The sequence below is a fragment of the Melanaphis sacchari genome, unplaced genomic scaffold, assembly GCF_002803265.2.
Source record: "Melanaphis sacchari strain LSU unplaced genomic scaffold, SCAv2.0 Contig85_pilon_pilon, whole genome shotgun sequence".
NCBI lineage: Eukaryota > Metazoa > Arthropoda > Insecta > Hemiptera > Aphididae > Melanaphis > Melanaphis sacchari.
The window spans coordinates 2,443,042-2,463,498 of NW_020271605.1; the positions used below are offsets into that span (position 1 = coordinate 2,443,042).

At 23.3% G+C, this 20,457-nt stretch overlaps 1 protein-coding gene across 2 annotated transcripts in view; it reads left to right on the plus strand.

The window, feature by feature from the left end:
• Nucleotides 1-11,204: 11,204 nt before the first annotated feature.
• LOC112602259 (sodium/potassium/calcium exchanger 5-like) overlaps nt 11,205-20,457 on the plus strand; it is a 33,216-nt gene continuing 23,963 nt past the window's right edge. The window contains exon 1 of one of the 2 annotated variants that reach the window (XM_025350236.1): nt 11,205-11,646. In XM_025350236.1, coding sequence (XP_025206021.1) covers nt 11,403-11,646 — 244 coding nt within the window. In that variant the 5' untranslated portion in view covers nt 11,205-11,402. The remainder of the gene's footprint in view (nt 11,647-20,457) is intronic. The other variant, XM_025350237.1, reaches the window with a different exon arrangement.

Consider the following 20,457-nt stretch of genomic DNA (forward strand, 5'->3'; position numbering starts at 1 on the left):
AAAAGTCTATTTAATTTAGTAAGCTATATAAACTTTGAGAACTTATAAAAGATGATTAATGGTAACAAATTCATTTTTTTTATTATAAGTGTTACAACATTTATAATAACTCTAAAACAATTGAGATAGTTGAATGCATTTTTTAAATGTATACTTTGGTCTAGTGACTACTTAGTACAAGTTACAACTAGACAAATAGACAAAAAAAAAAATAAATGTATATAATGATGAAATATTACAATAATTATAATCATTATATAACCAATGAACCTGCAGTGCTGCATTTTCTATTGTGAGTAATACGCATAATTAAAATATAAATATTTGTATAGAAGAAGAGAGTGCAATAAATTGTTTTTGAAGTGGCTTATTTAATGGTGAGTATATTAATTTATTGTGATCCTCAGGTTAATTATTCAAGATAGTAGTAAATTTTTGTCTTATATTAAAACTGATAATGTAATATGTAATATCCTTAGTAGAACAAGTAAGCTAATAAGTAATTACAAATATTATATATTATAAAACAAAAACGAGCATTATCACTAGGTTTAGGGATTTCTAAAGAAGAAAGAATCTTTTAATATAACAGTAGACAGCATTATTTACATAGTTACTATATGAATATGAAATTTTTTATACTAAGCCACTAAGTTATATCTTAAAGAAAGATTTTAAAATTCAAATTTGTCTAAAACTTTGGATTTTTTAATTTCCTATTGATTGATAATTTATATGTATATTCGTTTATAAAAGTATAAAATTTTTTAAATTACCATTAATTAAATCAATTTATAGTAATAAGGGGGTGTTTAGAATTGATAGGATACTTTCCAATAATTTTCAAAACAATCGGGAAAAACTAAATAAAGTTTATGAAAAAACAGAAATAATTACATAATACCAGTTTTTAACAAAATGTTCTTTACAATTAAAAAATAAATAATCCAAATTTAACACATCTATTTTAGTGATTTCTCAGTGATGAGCTACTCATTTCACATCTGTCGTGCAATGTTATATAATTACAAAACCGCATAAACAGCAGTTTAACCTTTAATTTCTTTATGTTTTTTTGTTTATTTTATAATAGTTCTTACTCTCTTAGTACCCAATGTATTATTGTTATATAATATAAGAATGCGTGATACTTATATATCATTGAGTTATTGAATTAAACTTAAACTTGAATCGAGTATTATTGTAATTATTACTTTTTTACATTGAAATATCTAATAAAATAGTTTTTGGTGTACTGCAAGTCAGCAAAGTATTATCGATATTCAAAACGAATACTGAAATAACACTGTGTGAAATGTTAAAAAATAAAACAATATTAAAAGTAACGTAGCCTGTAGGTATCTATTTTATTTTTAAAATGTACCTGTACATATTTTTATTTTACTAACATAAACATATTCCCATTAATAATGCATGTATTTATGTTTTAACATTAAATTTTGGATCAACTTTTCTAGAAAATATTTTTGATTACTGTATTCTAAATTCTAATTTCTAGTACAGCAATAAAAATAGTGTACCAATGTGTCATTAATTATTACATATGATTATAGTCTATCGTATATATTATATTTGTTATAAGTACTAACTGTTGTAAGTCATGGTAAAATTCAGCTCAGTAGATTCGACTACCATTTAACCAAAAATCCTCTGATGTTAAAAACCAATGATGATCTTTTTAAGTTTAAAACGTTAAATACTAATATGGGAAATTTTTGGGTACTACTGAGAAATAAGGTGAGAATATCTTTGTAAATACTATTTTCGATAAAATATATTTTTATAATGTAAATAATAAAATGTCTTTCTTTGATCATAACTACAAAATTATAGCTTTTATAACGATTTAATATGTTTAATGTGTTCTATCCAAAATAAATTCAAATATTCTTTATTAATAATAAAAAAATTCTAACAGTAGGTATTTAAAAAAAAAAAAACAACACACAAGTAATTATAATCATTACAATGTACATATAGCTAACTGATAAAAACTGATTATTTCATAAGAATAGAATTATATAATTTAAATATAATTATGGTTATAGAATAACATTTATGGTAAATCGTAATTATTATTGATGATATTATTATAATAATAACTTTATTACGGAAGTAAATTTCAATTTAATTTTTACAGTGACAGTTAGTAGAATTGTGATACAGCTAAAATTAAATGATAATATGTAATAATATATATTAATAAATTTACAATATAAGCACTTATATGAATATATAAAAACAATAAATTATGTAAAATTCATTAAAAATATTGGGAACTACAGTATTAATATCGAAGTTATTAACTATCATATTTAAATAAGTATTAAGTATTTAATAACAATATAAAGCGATTAAAATAAACTAATAATACTAAAAAAACTAGGAAATATTTTATTGTATGTATTATTTATTTAACAGGTTAAACCATACATATTTAAGATTTTAATATAATAAAAAAATAATAGAAACTTAATTTTAACGAAAATAAAAAAATTTACAACGCGTATTTTTATATTATTATAAGCAAATGTATTGAATTAATAAACTGGAGAAGTTAGTTTGCTGTGTAGTATATAGGTGTACGTATATATATACCTTTTCATTTTGAATCTCACTGACAGATAATACTACTACCAAACTGTTTTTTTATTAACTTAAAAGCCAATATTAACATATCATAGAACGATATGAATAGGTTTTCGGTATAAAAAATTAATTTTTGTATCCTAAAATAATGTTATAAAATGTTAACATAAACGCTTTAATATTGTGTATTTTTAATATTTTTTTAATTCTGGTATGATTTTTTTATTAGAAATTTGTATTTATACTTGTAAATAATTATAATGATTATTTATAACTATTATATTTTCTTAATTTTATTGTCTCTCAATATAGAACCACCAGGTTTATTACTATATTGTATATATTTACACTAAGAATAAATTATACTTTAGTTTCACCAATCACTAAAATGATGTTATTAGTGAACGAAACAAAAATTGAATTATTTAACTTTTCTTCTTTGGAATTAATTATGTTAATATAATTTTTTGCATGTATATATGTTTGTTTTATAAGTAATTTATTATAATTTATATGACTATTAATGTTTTTATTATTATAAACGAGTATATATAGTACTTGGATCTCATGATCCATTAAAATTTTAAATGAATAAGAAGGTTTATGGATGGAAAGATTGAAATAATTTGAAGTTAGTTGATTTGTTAGATTTTCAGCGGTGAATTTCATTAAAAAAATCTAAGGACAAACAAACTGTTTTTTAATTAAGATTTTATTTTCAATCGAAATGTTTGAAATAGTTTTAGAAACATTATTTTTGAAATACATAGTAAAAGATTGTAGCATTTTTAATGATAAAAATATAAATACATTTTCAGTTCGATAAAAAAAAAAAAAAATAGATATTATGTGTTTTATAACTTTGATAGAATATTTTTGAATATTTACAGTGATTTATGCAGTCTTAATCTTTATTTTTTTCGTTCTATAACAGTTTTAATACTTTTTACTAATAATTACTATTATCGTAAAATTATAAACATTAATTTAACTTGAAGATGGTTATAATGTTTTGACTTAAACTTACAAGTAATAATAGAACATATTTATGTATTTAAGTGTAAAAACAGCGTGTGTGTGTATATATATATATATATGGTTATTTGGGATTCAGGTGTTCAAGTAATTTGGTGGTGTTTGAGTAACATAATATAATCATTAATCAATCTACACTAAATATTGATGATTAAATGGTGAATAAATAATCAAAATTACTTATAAGATTTTTATTTTAATGCTATACTACACAATAATATGTACTGTGCTTATTTAATTGGAATAAATTATACTTTTATACGAGTATATTATGACTAAATGATTAATATACGTATTATGTTATATGTTGTAATTAACTAAGCCAATATATATATGTATATACATATATTGTATAGAATAATTTAAAAAAAAAAAGTTCAATTTAATAAAAACAAATTATGAAATGAAAACAGAATAAAAAAAACAAATAATTTCGTAACAAAACGTATTGACAATTGTTTACATGAGTAAAAGTATGAGTATGCGGTTCTTTGTTTGTGATTAGGTAGGTAGGTATATTTCCAAACTTTAGGTTTGTCTTCTGTTTCTAGTATTAAAAACCTATAATTATTAATAAATTTAATATTCTGCATAAAAAAATACGGAAGTTTAGTAATAAATAAATCGTTAAAAACAATTTAACAATTTAAAAAGTAGAAGACAAAAATGAATAATCATCAAGTATAATCTATGTTCACAATTATTGAGTTGATTTATTACCATAAAGAATACTTTGTCAATGATATTGATTGATAGGCGTGAGATTAACTCTAAAATGTAATAATTATAGAATAATTTAGGTACAATGAAATTAATGATTTTTTTTTTTTTAAAACTTACATATTTTTCAATAATTTTTCATTATTAGAGATTTCTTATTAATAAATTAATATTTAAAATCGAATAAATATCTGATCTAATACAGAATACAAAAATATAGAATAATATTATCGACCTTCATAATAGTAAGGTTTTAAATTATGAAAGAGTTGCTCATAAAAACATAAGATAGGTTAGGTTAAGTTACTCAACTGGTATTCAACAGTACATAACATTATAATATGATGTGGTTGACTACATACTTATTTTATTATACTATTATGTCTAATAAATTTTCTAACTTATTCTAAGGATAATAATTGATATAGTGATACATAGTTGATTTTTTTAGGATGAAGCCATAATTTCAGGATATTTTTAATAAGCGCAATTAATTTGTTTTAAAAGATAAATAATCTCGTATTCAAAGTTTAAGCTTCGAGCAACATTTGATTATACATAATTGCAAAATTTTAATTTTTTTCCTTAACCCTTCATAAGCATTAGAAAATAGATTGTATATTTTTTATCTTTGTCTTATTTAATAAAACGTTATATTTACATGTCTTATATCCATCTAATTAATATATAATATATTATCAAACTTTTTTTTAAATATTTTAAATTTGAAGCAAGTTTTAAGAACTTTAAAATTATCAACAATATTACATAAGCTATTTCAAAATATTATAAATAAAAGAATAAATTGTACCCTTCTCAACGTAAAATTTGATGAGTTATACTTTAATAAGACAGAATACAATGTTCTCTTAAAAACAATAATTTATTTGCAAATCACCTTTGAAACATATTGATATAACAATAACTATAAATTCAGATAAAAATTTTATTAAGTTAACCATTGAATTAATTCTATACTTTATATTCGTATTCCTATATGTTTAATTTGGTTATTATATATGAATAATATAATTTTAAAAAATATTCATCTACATAGTTATTTATTAGCCTTATGCTTAAATGTGTAGGCTAGTACAGCTAAATTTAAACTTTGAAACTGGAATATTGGACATAATAAATAAAAAAATAGATATTGAGATTACTTGACCAAAAGCATAATCTTAATTCAGTAATAAACTCAATATAAACTATAGCTAATTATACTTTTACCACTAAATAGTTAGTAATAAAATGTTTCTTAATATTTCTGAAATAAGAAATAATGAGATCTGAATAGTGACTGTTTTAACAGTTTTTATCATCAATGTAATATAATTTTGGTATAATAAATAAAATATGCAGCATTTGTGTATTATTATTTACTACCTATTTTAAGATAAAATAATAAACCTACAATAAATTAATTACACAGTTTTTATTTGCTTTAACGCTATAGTTTTATCTTACATTCATTATATAGCTGTTCAAAGTCTATTTAAATGTTTAAGGTACATAAGATAACTTATACGTTTTTGGAAGAATAAAATATTTTATATAATATAATATTAAACAAAGATGTTTTATATAATGTAATAATCCGATTTAATGATAAATCATATTAAGTAAAACAGTATAATTAGATAATAATCAACATGTATCTACGAACAAACAATATTTATTTAACAAATGATAATTTGGAACATTTACATGTTGTAAATAATATAGAATATTTAGGTACTTTATTTATACTTATATGATAATTAAAAATATGTATGTAAGTCAAAACGATTTTAGTTTAAATTTTTAAGCAATGTACTCGTATAGTCATTAATAATCATTATTTAACAGATTTTAAAATTTAAGAAGGAAGAAAATTTATCAAATAATACAAAATTGAAAATAAATTACCTGTATATGATATGAGTTAATTAGATAAACAATCATATAATGTTAAAGTGGATTTTTTACAATGTCATAAAAAAATTTAAAAAATGAGAGTAATAAAGGTGATATGTTGTCACGATGAGTCAAATGGCTTGAAATCTTCAGATGTTAATAAAACAAAAAATTCTCTATTTTTATTTAAGTGTCTCGGATAAATAATTGGCACATCACTTTTCGATAATCATCATAAATTATAATACATAAAAACTAATTATATTTTGTCGGTTTTAAAGTTATAATAAATACATTTTATAAATAAAATATAAAAAAAAATATAAAGAAGTACATTTAAATTTATTCATTTGCTTATATCCCAAAATACTAATTTGTCAAGAAATTGGAATAATTATATTGAAAATTTACTAATATTATCAAAAATAAAAGTTGTCGCCATCTATTATATTATTTTTTAGATTAGAGATACTGATCAGATATCCTAAAAACGTATGTAAAGTCTTATTGTTTGGATACATTAATATTCTAGTCATTGTCTATTGTTAGATTAACAGTTAAAAAAATACGTTTTGTCAAAGGATGTTTTTCTATATGGTAGTAAACTTTGTTGAATCTAGTCAAACATAATTTTATTAATAATGTCACGATTATTAGCTTACTAATGAAAACATATGAGCAAGTCGTTATTAATTTTTCCTGGCTTTTGAAATAAAATGATTACATTTTAACATGTATTGAAAAAAACTCTTGAAAATATATTTAAATTATAAATTTTTATGTAGTTTCTTATATGGTTTATTCGTGCAAGTTGTCTAAAGATAAATTACAAAACAAAAAATTACTTTAATAACATTTAAATGAGTAACATTGCGTCAAGTGTTTTAGCGTCATAAAATAAAACCAATTAATTTTTTTCAGTAGTTAAATAGTCTTAAACTTAAAGCTTAATGAAGGGTTAATCTTATACATACAAAAGAAAGATTATGAACAAAACTTAAAATTAATTTATTTCATTTTTTTATATAAAAATTATATATATTATGAATAATATTTATACGTAGTATTACGCTTTTAATATTTTCCTTAGAAATCGATTAAAAATACCAAAATTCGATTGAAACTATTTTTTGTGTGTTTTTCTTTTTTTTTCAGAAATATATTTATTTATTTACTAACATAATATTTATTATTAATTGTATGATATCTACTAAAATATCATGATATTCATAATATAATAATTAAAAATAAATAATAATTATTTAACTTCATTCTAGCCATGTATGAAGTTCATAATTGCACAAGCGTTAATTACAATATATATTGACACAGAATGAACTATAATTTTATATGTAAGCCAATTAGCGTGATGTTAAAATATAATTCAAATTAGGTAGGTATGTTTCAAATAAAAAAAATATTTTTTGTAATTTCAGAATACTTTATGTAATGTAATGATCATTACATCAATTTATTTTACTGCTTTTTATCAGCCTTGATTATAAGTAATAATCAGAGCAAACAATAACATATTATATACCTTATATATTTTAACTTATAAAATTATATAATATATGCATTTAATTTATTTTATATTCAAATATTGAATATAATAGGCTTATCTTTAACAATAATCTATATCAATATATAGTTAACAAGAGATAAGCTGAGAGTGGTTCCAGCTACTACTGACTAGTTAATTTGTTTTCAAAGTGTCAGATAATATAGTTAATAATGTTTGGCTACCATTAACTTCGCTAACCTACTATCATAGCATAGTTACGCATTATGTAATACATTTTAATAATACTGTCATTTAAAAATATAACTTTTTTGTTGATAAAACACTGTTATTTTAAATAGTGTATTAAGTACGAGATAAGTACGTACTGTGATATCACTAATGATATAATTAATAATGCGTAAAAGCAATAAGTTAATAAAACTTGAAGCTTAAGATTTAAGACTAAGTATAGCATATATAATGAATAAGCCAAGTGATTATATTATGCAGAAAGTACAGAAGATTATATTATTACATTTTTGAAAATAAATATTTATGTTAAATTGAAAATTTTTATTCAAATTCGAGAAATAAAATATTTTTTAAATTTAATCTACATTATGTATGACTGTTTAGTTTGTAAAAGTAGCTTTAATTTTCATCTATTACTTCCATTAGTTAGTTTATTAATATTATGATTACAAAAATAATATAATAATCATTTAATCTGTAATTCGTTTCTTTAATATATTTAATATTAAAGAAATTAGATCATTATAGATTTTTGATCAATTAAGTTCATCCTCTGAACTTATACTAGGTTCCATTCATAACTTCTTAAAGAGTTATTTGTCACTTGTTTTAAATAAAAAATAAAAATTGATTGTTGTAATAATTTAAGATCCATTTATTTTTAATTTCACGGTAAATTATCAAAATTCATATATTCATGTATACTTAATCATTATGTGATATTCATAATTTTATTCACTGATTTTTAGTATAATAATTATAAGGTTTATATTCATATAGGTATAACATTAAATTTACTATTATATTTAAAAATGTATTAAAATTTGTTTATAATCTAACTACTAATATTATCTAGGTTAGCTAAGCTTATATATATATATATTTTTTTTTAATCTAAATAATGCATTAAATACTTAAATAAATTATAATTTATTTAGTTCTTAATCTCATTTACATTTAAGACATGTTTAATAAATTCTGATAAATTTTGCTATACAAATAATTCATATTAATGCACAAATATGAATGTTGTATCTGTTAAATCTAAAAAATCAGGATTTTTAAGTAAATATTCATTTTTATTTCAAATGCGAATGATAGATATGTTTTTATTCTTTTGAGAATTAGTTTTTGAAACAAACTATATAAATTATTACAATGCAATAAATTTAGTTTAAAATGTTTATTACAATTTAAAGTGTTTATAGTTGTTAAAATCACTTGAAGTAGGTACTAATAAGATAAAAAAATATTTTAATCAATGCATACATTTTTTAATATTGATCTAATGCAAGCTCGTCAAATACGCTGCGAGCAATTCATTTTTATGCAGTTCTAGCCGCATTGAAAAGTAAAGTGTGATCCAAATCAAAAAATAATAAAAATAATAAACATATATTAAATTTATATTTATATTTTCTATACGTTTAGAATGTTGTTAACTATATTATTTCAAATCCAACACATTAATATTATTATATTGTATTATATAACACATACATATTATTTTCTATGATACTATCGGTAAAAACAGATAATATTGATAGTTGTTGTAAATATTGTACTTCATATAGCATACCTTTTTTTAATATTTATCTAGTTTTTTAGTATTTTGTTAAACATTCATGCGTTTGAACGTATATTTTTTATTTTGTGTTAATTGTTAAATACATACGTAAATTTGTAAATTTGTAGTTAAATAATTATGTTTCTATCAAAGTGGAGTAATAATACTTGTAAATGAAAAATGACTGATTAACATAAAATTTTTCAATAAGGATGAGAATATTGCAATATTTTTGGTATCAAATAAGTTTTAAAATAATTTGTTTGATATGCAGTAATGGTGTTATACATGTGTCTCGAATTTATGAAATATTAACTGTCACTACGATCAACATAAATAAAAACTTGCCAGTATGATAGATCAATGAACAGAGATAAATTAAATTAATTAAAACAACAGAAACAACTGTTTACTAAAATATCACAAGAAAGCGAAGCTAAAGTACACACAAGTTACGTTTGTCAGATTTAATCGCTAGTCATTCAAAATCATTCATTAAAGGTGGTATTTTAAAAACTGAAAAAATTGTTTAGTCGGGAAATATAAAATCTTTTCAAAATACTTAATGGTCTCGAATCGTAGTTGCTATAAAAGTAACAAGTACTGCTTGTAATAAATAATAATAATTTTATTTTGTGGTCCACATAGTTTTTTAAATATATCATATTATGATATTTAAATTGTTATAAATGTAACTGTACATAATCGTGTACTTATTTTAAAACTAATATGAATTAACCCATCATAATATTAAACTATCTGCTTTAACTATTTAAAATAGAAATGTATTTTCAAAACCACAGCGTCCAACTTGGACACGCCCCATAAACTATTGCATACCAATAGTTTTGAATATCCATGTTTCGTAAGCAGCTTGGCTGCATGTTTACCAATTTTATTATTGTTCGAACTTATTAGCACTTGGAATGAGACGGCGGATGACAGCGTTCAATACGATCTCGTCAATCTGAATAGTAATAGTAGGTATAATAGGCGCATGCAATAATATCATAGCGCTACGTAGCACAGTGATATTAAAGGTGTGAGCAATAAAAAACACAAATAAATATGTACGACGGACAGCGTGCGTGGAAGGTCGTCTACCACCGAATGGAACGTGATACAAAATTATTGTTTTGCACGGCGTATTGCTGTGAAGCGAATACAACGAGAACACGGAAAACTCGTTCACACGCCACGAGAATGACGACAATCGAAAAGCAGGTATATGATATTAATATGGTACCCACACATATTATACCTGTATGCTGTATAATATATAGTGTGATTGCGGTCGTGATTCGCGTAGCGGAAAAAAACATACTAACACAAATACGGATACATTCCGCAATTCCACGTCTGGGTGAGAGAGAAAAAAAAAAAAAAACGTCCCTAAAAGTGCGAAAACGACGCCTGGTCACGACGACCTCACTACACGACACTACGGCGTATACCTTTATCTCATTACAGCGGCGTCTCCCACGCGCCACGGTCAATTAACAATTAACACAAACACATACCTACCTGTACACACACACACACACACACACCTGCGCTTATACCTGTAGGGCTACAGTGTAATAAGTCCGACGATTGCGGTGCGGTCCGATCGGCGATATATAATAATATAGCGTCTCCCCCGGACTGCTGCTGTTGCTGCTGCTGCTGCTGCTGCTGCCGCTGCCGCTGCCGCTGCGGACAGCCGGCCCGAAGGCGGTGACACTCACTCTTCGTGAGAGACTGCCGGTCTCCGCGGTGGGCGATTCGGCGCGCACGACCCGACGCGACGAGACGACGGTGGAGGGCGTCGTCGTTAAAATGGGTAGCCGAAACAACAACGACGTCACGGCGACAGGTACGCGATATTATTGCGCCGCCACTGACGCGCGCGGTAGTTTGTGCCAACGTGCGATTATGTACAAACCGGTGTTGGGTATCGTGTTCGTTCTCGTCGCGTTTTCGGCACATCCAGCGTCGTCGTCGCCGTCCGACAACGCCACTGCAGCCACTGCCGTCGCGTCGTCAGCCGACAGTAATTCCACGACGAGCGACTTATTTCGAGGTACGTGCGAGGAAAAAAAATAAAATAAGAGGATATTACGATAAAAAAAAAAAAAAAAAAAAAACGGGGGCGAATTGAACGACACGTTCAGCTCTCGGTCGGATATCCGCGGAAATATCGTGTTGGCTCGCCGCGCCGAGGCGGATTCGTCTCGCGGCGGGCCCGTTGTCTGTCAACACTAAGGTTTTTGAAAATAACCGAAACGTGTTTTTCGACATTTTAAAGTACAAAGTTTAAGTCTAAACTGCGTATTATTTTTTTGTAATTTGTTTTTTCTCGCCCCACACGTTCAGCGTGTAAATAAATTATATCATCGTCGTCGTCAAAATATTGACGAAATGTTTCGGAAACTGGAAATATTGTAGAAAACATTGTAATGTGTAATTTTAGAATTCTGGTTTGAAAGTTGGTGTGATAGGTATTTTACATTCTGGCGACCCGTATTTTCAATTTAATTTTCAAAAGTGGAATATTATTTTTCCAAGCACATAGTTAGTTATTTATAAGATTTTTTAGGTTTTTAAAAATAAATTTAGAACATCTTATATTCCCGTTGTTTCCATCCGTTCGTTCGATATTAAGATATTGATTTATTGTCCGTAATTATGGTACGTAGTTAAGCATATTATAGAATTACAGTTAATTTCATCATATTCAAACATCTTTAGAAACCAGAGATTTTATAAGCTCGCAGAATAAACTTTCCAAATAAACTTTTCTATGGTGAAAAATATTACCATATAATTTAGAACAAACATATCAAACTATTTTTTCCAAAACTCTTGTTTTGCGGCCTAAAGTCACCTAGATAATTGAAAAATTGAATTGAAATATATATATACATATTATTTATTTTGTGTCATAACATGTTACTATATTAACCTAAGAGTTGTATTTTGGTATACATATTATGTATAAATTATACGTATTTTCCAAGCGATAATTTTTATACATTTATATAAAATGTTTTTTCGACAAGTTTTTTGTACAGCTCATATAGTCTTCCAGTTAATATTTTTAGCACAGTTGATACTTTAAGTCCCACATGCCTGGTGTAGAATGTAGTTGAAAATATACTATGTAGGTGTCAGGTGCAATTTTGATCGGTTGTCTGTTTTTATTATCTGTATACAAGTAACTTTCAAAGATTACAATGAAAAATAGTCTAATCCGAATCTCACCATTTTTTAAAGTTTAATTTGCGCCTTATAAAACTAAATAACATGGCATTGTGTAATCAACAAAATCTTGTGTCTACAAAAGTTATAATTTTCACCACTTAAATATAAAAAAATAATAATATGTTTTAACTTATTAATTTGTATTTAAAATCATTCATCAATAAAGTTAATTTTAGTGGATAAAATGTCAAGAAAATAATTAAAATGTACATAAAGTAAGATAAAAAAATATAAGCTAATAATTGTTGAACAATATTTGAATAATAATATAATATGTAAAAATCATAAATATTATAATTCATTGTCCAATATTATTTATGTCTTAATAGGTCATATTATCTATTCACGTTTTGATTAATATTCTTAAAACGAGTTAGATAAATTAGTTAAGTAAATCCTAACAATTAAAATTGAAAAAGTGGAACAGATTACTTATGGTTTTTTTTTGTTTTTTGTCGTGGCGAAAATTACCAAGTTAATTTTTAGACGTGGTGCAAATTACACATGTTATTTTTTTATATGGCTCAAATCATGCACCTATTGGTGTTGAAAGAGATAATATTGAAGACAAAATATTTGTTGTATTGATCAATTTTTCCGGAGATACTGTGATTTATTATTTTATTTATACAATAATTGTCTGAATTACTCTCGATCGATGGTTATTTACTCTGTTACTTTAGCATTACTCATAAACGATATACTTATTACTGTGATAGCGTTTTAAATACGATCAATAATAAAAAACTATACACTTGTGTGTTTTTTTATATCGTATCTAAATTTCTAGAGATTTTTGTTTCTTTCGGATTATTATTGAGTATTCAAGTTTCCATAGAATTAATAATTATAGCATCTAAAATGAATAAGTTATTCTATACGCAAAGATAACGTAATAATTAAAATATAATACAATATAATATTTATTCTCATGCATGTTCTTATATATCTGTGTAACAATTTTAATAGTTGAATTTCACCATATCGTAAATATTGGGTAGGTTATACATATAATTTATCAAATACATATATGACTATACGTATTTAGTAAAAATTTTTTTTTTAAATATATACTAAAAATATTAATGATTCAATATCATTACATATCATTTTAAAGCTATAAAAGTTTTAGTTTAAAAAAATTTGCTTTTAGGCCATAAATCATTACAACTTAAAAAGTAATATCTTTCAAATAATTAGATTATTTGTAAGTGAACATTCAATTTAGTAAACTAGCACAACAACATATTTATTAAAAGTACATGGCATGTAGAAAAATAATAGTATTAGTAACACATAGGTGTAAATTATAAATATAGAACGGAATTAATACTTATAAATTATAGTAATATGTATAAAAATGGTAGTTAAGTATAATATGTTTATTAATTATTACTTACTTAAGCTAATTTTGAATTTTTTAGTAATAATGAGTATAGATGTAATAATATCAACATATGCTGTTATGCACATTATTAATTAAATAAGTATAAGTACTGACTACTTCAACCCACAGTTATAAACTTTTTAGAATATTTTACGATAAATTGATTTAAAAACTATTTAAAATATATTAATATCCTATTATGAGCTGGGTTATATTGAAGTTTTACAGCTATAAATTAATATGCTATGAATCATAACTTATCGTTAAATTATGTTCATTATGCTTATTGCTTATAATATAATAATATCGTGTATAGACAATGTAACTGATGAACTGGCTAGTGATTACTTGTGTAATAAGTTTTCGACTATAACGTTATTGGTAGCTTGCATATAATATGTAAAAATATCTTCCGTTGTTCCATCTAAGACATAGGTGAAGTTATAAAAAGTGAATTATAATAATTTTTAATGAGCAATGCTTTCTTTTTTGACACATGTTAGTATGTTACTTGTAATAATAAATGTTTAAACAACGTTTAAATAATTTTAGTGAAACTGACAAGTACGATCAGGTATACTTTAGTATTATATGTCCCAATACACTATTTTATTTTATTTCTAAATTTAAGCTATGACACTAAGGTTGTTGAAGGACTCGCCCTTTAGATAATTATCTAAAAGTATCTTTCTCGTTTAAAAGTTTAATTATAAAACTGTAAAAATAAATACTTTAATCTAAAACGGAACTTACAGTATTTTATATGTTTATGGATTATTATTTTTTATAACTCCGAGTAATTATTTGATATATATTATGTATGTAAATATTTTGCACCTATCTAACTTTTCCCACCTTTTTTTTTATTACTAAATTAACTACTATATTTAATATTTGCGTAGCTAGATATATATATCGAGTTAGCAAAATATTTATCATACAATAATGTTTAATAGTAGAACGTAATAAAAACCAGTCAGAAAATCGACTTATCTTTAAAAATATCCTTAGGCAAAGTATTGAAAAGAAATTAAAACTTATTGAGACTATTTCTATTGACTATTGGCACTTAAGTACTCTTGTAAAGCGTCGCTCAATTTTTTTATATCAAATAAATGGTGTTGAATTTAAAATTAATTTGCATATTTTATTAATTTTTATAAAAATTTTATTTTGTAAAAATAAAAAAATATTTATGTGTAAATAACTAATAGTTATTTGTCGTCATTTGTAACTATTATAACCGCTTAAAAAAATAAAAACTAAAATAAACCCCAAAATTTTTAACGTATTCCGTTTACGAAAAAAAAATGTTTTCCTAAAAATATCCACGTGAATAATTAAAATAAAAAAATAATTCTGATAATAATTATTGGAAATCGTATCAATAAAAATAATTATTAATTATTTAATAATAAATAATTTATTTGTACTAAATATTTAGGTTTCTTGGAAAGTTTTAATACTTCTTGTCATAAAGTATCTACATTTAATAGGTAAAAGGTTACTGACAATTGAATTGAAAATTATATGAAATTCAATTTTATTCACGATAATTTCATTAGATTTTTATTTAAGATCTTAAGATCATATGTATGATATGAAATAAAAACCTACATGCTTGACGTTTCTCTGTGTACTACCTACACATATAGTATAGGTAATATGTATGTTGAGCTATATACTTTTAAAATAAACCATTTGTGATTTAATTATTGTTATTACTAGCGTTGATGGTAAATGATTACCATTAAATTAAATATTTTATGTTATATTAAAATAGTATTTTGTACCTATTTGTATTTCTTGAGGTTAAAAACCTTGGAAATTATTTCCGGTTTTAATCTGGAAGTATATGTATTAAATATAATATGAGGGTATGACTGTATCAATAATATACTTATATGTAATGCCAAATGCATATATATATTACCTACATGTTTATATATTGTACACAAAATAAAGTACCAGTTTAATATAATAATATAATATAATCGAGACCGTAGCTAGTGGTGGCCGATGAGCATATAACGCGATTCATTAAGCATGATAACCGCCATTTCTCCTTTTGATAATCCATTTATTTAAAATCTCATTTTTAAAATTTTTAAGAATACTTAAGGACTATATTTTAAATATTTTGATTTCCAATACTATTCAAAGAGTTGCTTGTACTCTTGAAACAAAAGAAAAATATAATTGTACAGACCATGTAGTGGATCACGCTATAAATGTATACACTCTGTTGTATATCTAATTGAAAACTCGTAATGAGCTTGAGAAGACGAATGTTTTTATTCACAGAAAATTTAAGTTCGCTAGTAGATCTCAAAACTAGTATTATTCTCAAGACTAAATATGTCCCTGTAATGTACAACAATTATCAATCAAATTATATATTAGTACAATTTTATACGTATTTAATACACTGCTCACATTATTTCTGAATTTTAATTAAAACTCAAGAACATACTAAAATATATAGTAGGTAGTCTTATGTTTGATCGATCGAGGCTCTCTTATAATAAAATACAACTTTAAATCTCTATAATTTATTTATCTGGATTGAAATACGAATGCTATTGTATATTATAATTAATTTTTATAACGTGACAAACAATTTAAATGCTTGTTAAAATAGAGTTTTTTTGTCTGTTTGTTAAATATCCTGTTTTATATGAGTCTACAACACTAAAATGTTATGTAATATGCAATATGATACTCGTAGACTTATTATACAATACATGATAATTTGATATACACAAATTTATAACTAATAGACTTGTTCATAATTTATTGTCTTTTCTTCATAAATTAGTATAATACAATTAAACAATATTTTTATAAGTAGTCCTTAAAGTATGTTATTTTTTTTTATGAAATTATTTTTTTGTTTTTTCATTATGTCTTTACTTAGTGTATTTGTATAATATATTATATATTTTATTATAAATTACTAAGAAAATTTGATTTTATCAATAATTAATAACGTCGAAATATAAGTATCATACGAATTTTTAGATTAGAATTTTTTACAGTTAATCTCTATTTGTGGGCATCATATTCACTATAACGTTAGTTATTACTTAATGTTTCGAACAAAATATACTTATTTAGATAAAGTATCAAAACTGAAACAAAACCTATCCGAAATATTTGGAAAAATTAAACAAATAAAGCATTCATAGTTTAATCAAAATATTATTTATAAATTATAATTGTTTATATTTGTATATCATTACTACGAAATAAATGTAATTGTAGGAGAAAATAATAACCACAATATATTATTGTATCTACACAAAATTAACTCTTAATATTGCGAGCCCGTTGTATGTTTATTTTTACAAAAATGTAATTACATTTTGTAATATATATGAGTTGTAGGTTAAAAAATAAATCATTCAACATTTATACGTCCATGCATTTTACCTACTGTAAAGTTTATAATTCATAATTTTTATAGTTTGTACACGTACAAATTAATATTTTACCACAAACAAAAAACTTAAAATTTTTTAAACTGGATATTAACAAATATTTTAATCCACGCATGAGATATACTTGTACGGTATGTTGCACATAAATAGTAACACAGAATATTTCGACCAAATTACTTTAGAATCAAATGGGTATATTTAAGGAAGATAGAGAATATTCAATATTCCAATATTTTAGATACACATTTTGGTTTAATTTTATGGAGTGTGATGTTTTTAAATGCTTGAAATTTTTTTTTAACATTTTAACTATAATTTTTTCGATAGATAAACTACTCTGTTACATGAAGTAGCTAAATATCAATTTTTTATTATAGTTCATTATTTCAAAAATTATTAAGCAATAAATATTAAATCAACGACAATAATATTTTTGTAGCTTGGTACTAATTTACATGGGTACATAATATATTTATACTTTTTATCCGTGTAGTTACATTATATTTAATCTTATCAAATATTCATATTCATACAAATTTCAATTTACTAAAATATGTAAATGTTACTTTGACAAATATTACTATAGTAAAATAAATATCATATTTTATAAAATGTTATTTTAAATTTTCTCAGAAAATTAACTTAAATTTCATTATTATTCGAGTAAAAAAAATTGCGCAACAAATTTACTTTTTAATTCGGTTATATTTTAGATAGTGATAATTTTTAGTATTACACAATTATTTCATGTATCAAACGGATTTGTTTTTGGGTTTTCACCCAACAGACTATATACCTTTTAATTATTCCCACATACTACTTGTTGGCCCAGACATCTCGAATGACCTCATTTCCTTCCTCAAAAAAACCGGACTGAATAAACAAATTTAATAATTACAATTAATATTTGACTCCAGTGTACATAAATAATAAATAAATGTAAAAAAAATTATGTAACATAAAACGTATAGACGTTATATCAAAAAAGTTAATACTATAATGGACTTAGTTTCTAAAGTTAATTTAATCAATAAAAACCACTAAGTTTTAAATTTTTAATTCTGGTAAGAAAAAATTATAAAATATATTGTACTTATTAAATTTTCAAGCTTTTTAATCTAGCACAAAAAAAAAATTATAATATAAGTCAAAAATCGCAAATTTCTATAAATAACTTATAAAAATCCAAAATATTAAAAAAATTATGTTATGTCTATAAATGAATTTGTTTTTGAGTTAAAACAAAATCAGTTTTGCCAAACATTAGTATATTTAAATATTCCCAATATTCTATAAAAACACTGTCTAGTATTCAAAAATATTTATTTTGGTTTTAACAATTTAAAAATGGATTACTACAAATACATTATAATTAGTTTTATAGTTTAATTTGAAATTTTTATCAAATATTTGTATTCCATTTTCAAAATGTTTTGGATTGTTAAATTACTTATTTTAAATTTTGAAACTTTGGACTTTTTTTCGGTAAATTATGTTGTTTAAGTTATTGTTTCTCGGTTAAAAAACTTGAATATATAATGCAAAATTTCTCAAAAATATTGTTCTCACAATAATTAGAAAAATTCCAAAGTCCATAGTTAGCTTTTTTTTATTTTAAGCGTTTGAAGTTGGAATTTTTACGAATAGATACTTATATATAGATAGTGTGTATCTTAGTTTAAAATTAGAAAAATAAATAAAAAAATTAAAAAAAAGATTAACATAATAATATTATAACTGTCAACTCATCCGTCTTATCTATAGTCACAAGTGAAAAATGCATTAACTACAGTAGATTACCCTTAAAATTACACGTGTAATTTGTATGACATACGAATTTAATCATGTACAATATTTATAATAATCGTTCAAGAGGTTTTAAAATAATAAACGATATCAGGGATCGTTCAAAGTAGATAATTATACCTATATTATTATGTTTTTTTTTTTTTTTTTTTTTTTACCAACATTAATACAAAAAAGTTTTAAATATACGTTGTTATTTGAATGTATTGGTGATCAATAATACTATATTATAGTATGGATATGGTTAACTGTAATTGTTTTGAATCAGTTCTAATGAGAAAAATATAGGTTATGTAGGTATATAAAATATATTAAAAGAATTTCGTAAATATTATTTAAATATCTCACTTAATTAAATACGCGTTTGTTGAAATTCTTATAATTTCAAATTTGTGATTCAAACAGCCTTTCTAATTCAAAAAAATGCTTTTTAAAACATTACTTTACATTTATAAGCCGTTTGTAAAAACGAAATTTACACTTGTTAAGAAAACCAATAAAACTTTATTATATTAAGATTACGCTAAGAGTAGATATTTATCCTAATCTAATGTGTTGTATTCAAGAAGATAAACCATTAATATGTGTGTATAATGTATAACACATGTAGGAGACAATCTTTTATAAAATGCAAAATAAGATTCAAACTTATACTGTTAAGAAAATTACGTTTTACGATTTGTTAAATATATTAGCTTTGTTATAATTGCAAATACTAAAATACCTATATAATTAATAACCATGACAAATATACACATTTGATATTATATATAAATAAAAAAAAACAATTCATAAAATGTTAACTGTGGGAAATTAAGAAAAAAAATAATATTCTAAAATAAAATAACAAAATAAATAATGTTTTAAAAATAAAAAAATTACATAAAAATGAAAAAAATGCAAATATATTTTTTTTAAATTAAATTTATTGACACTTTATTCAAAACATCAGTAAAAATAACTAAGTTTTATAATAAGTTAAAAAATGCACAGCCTT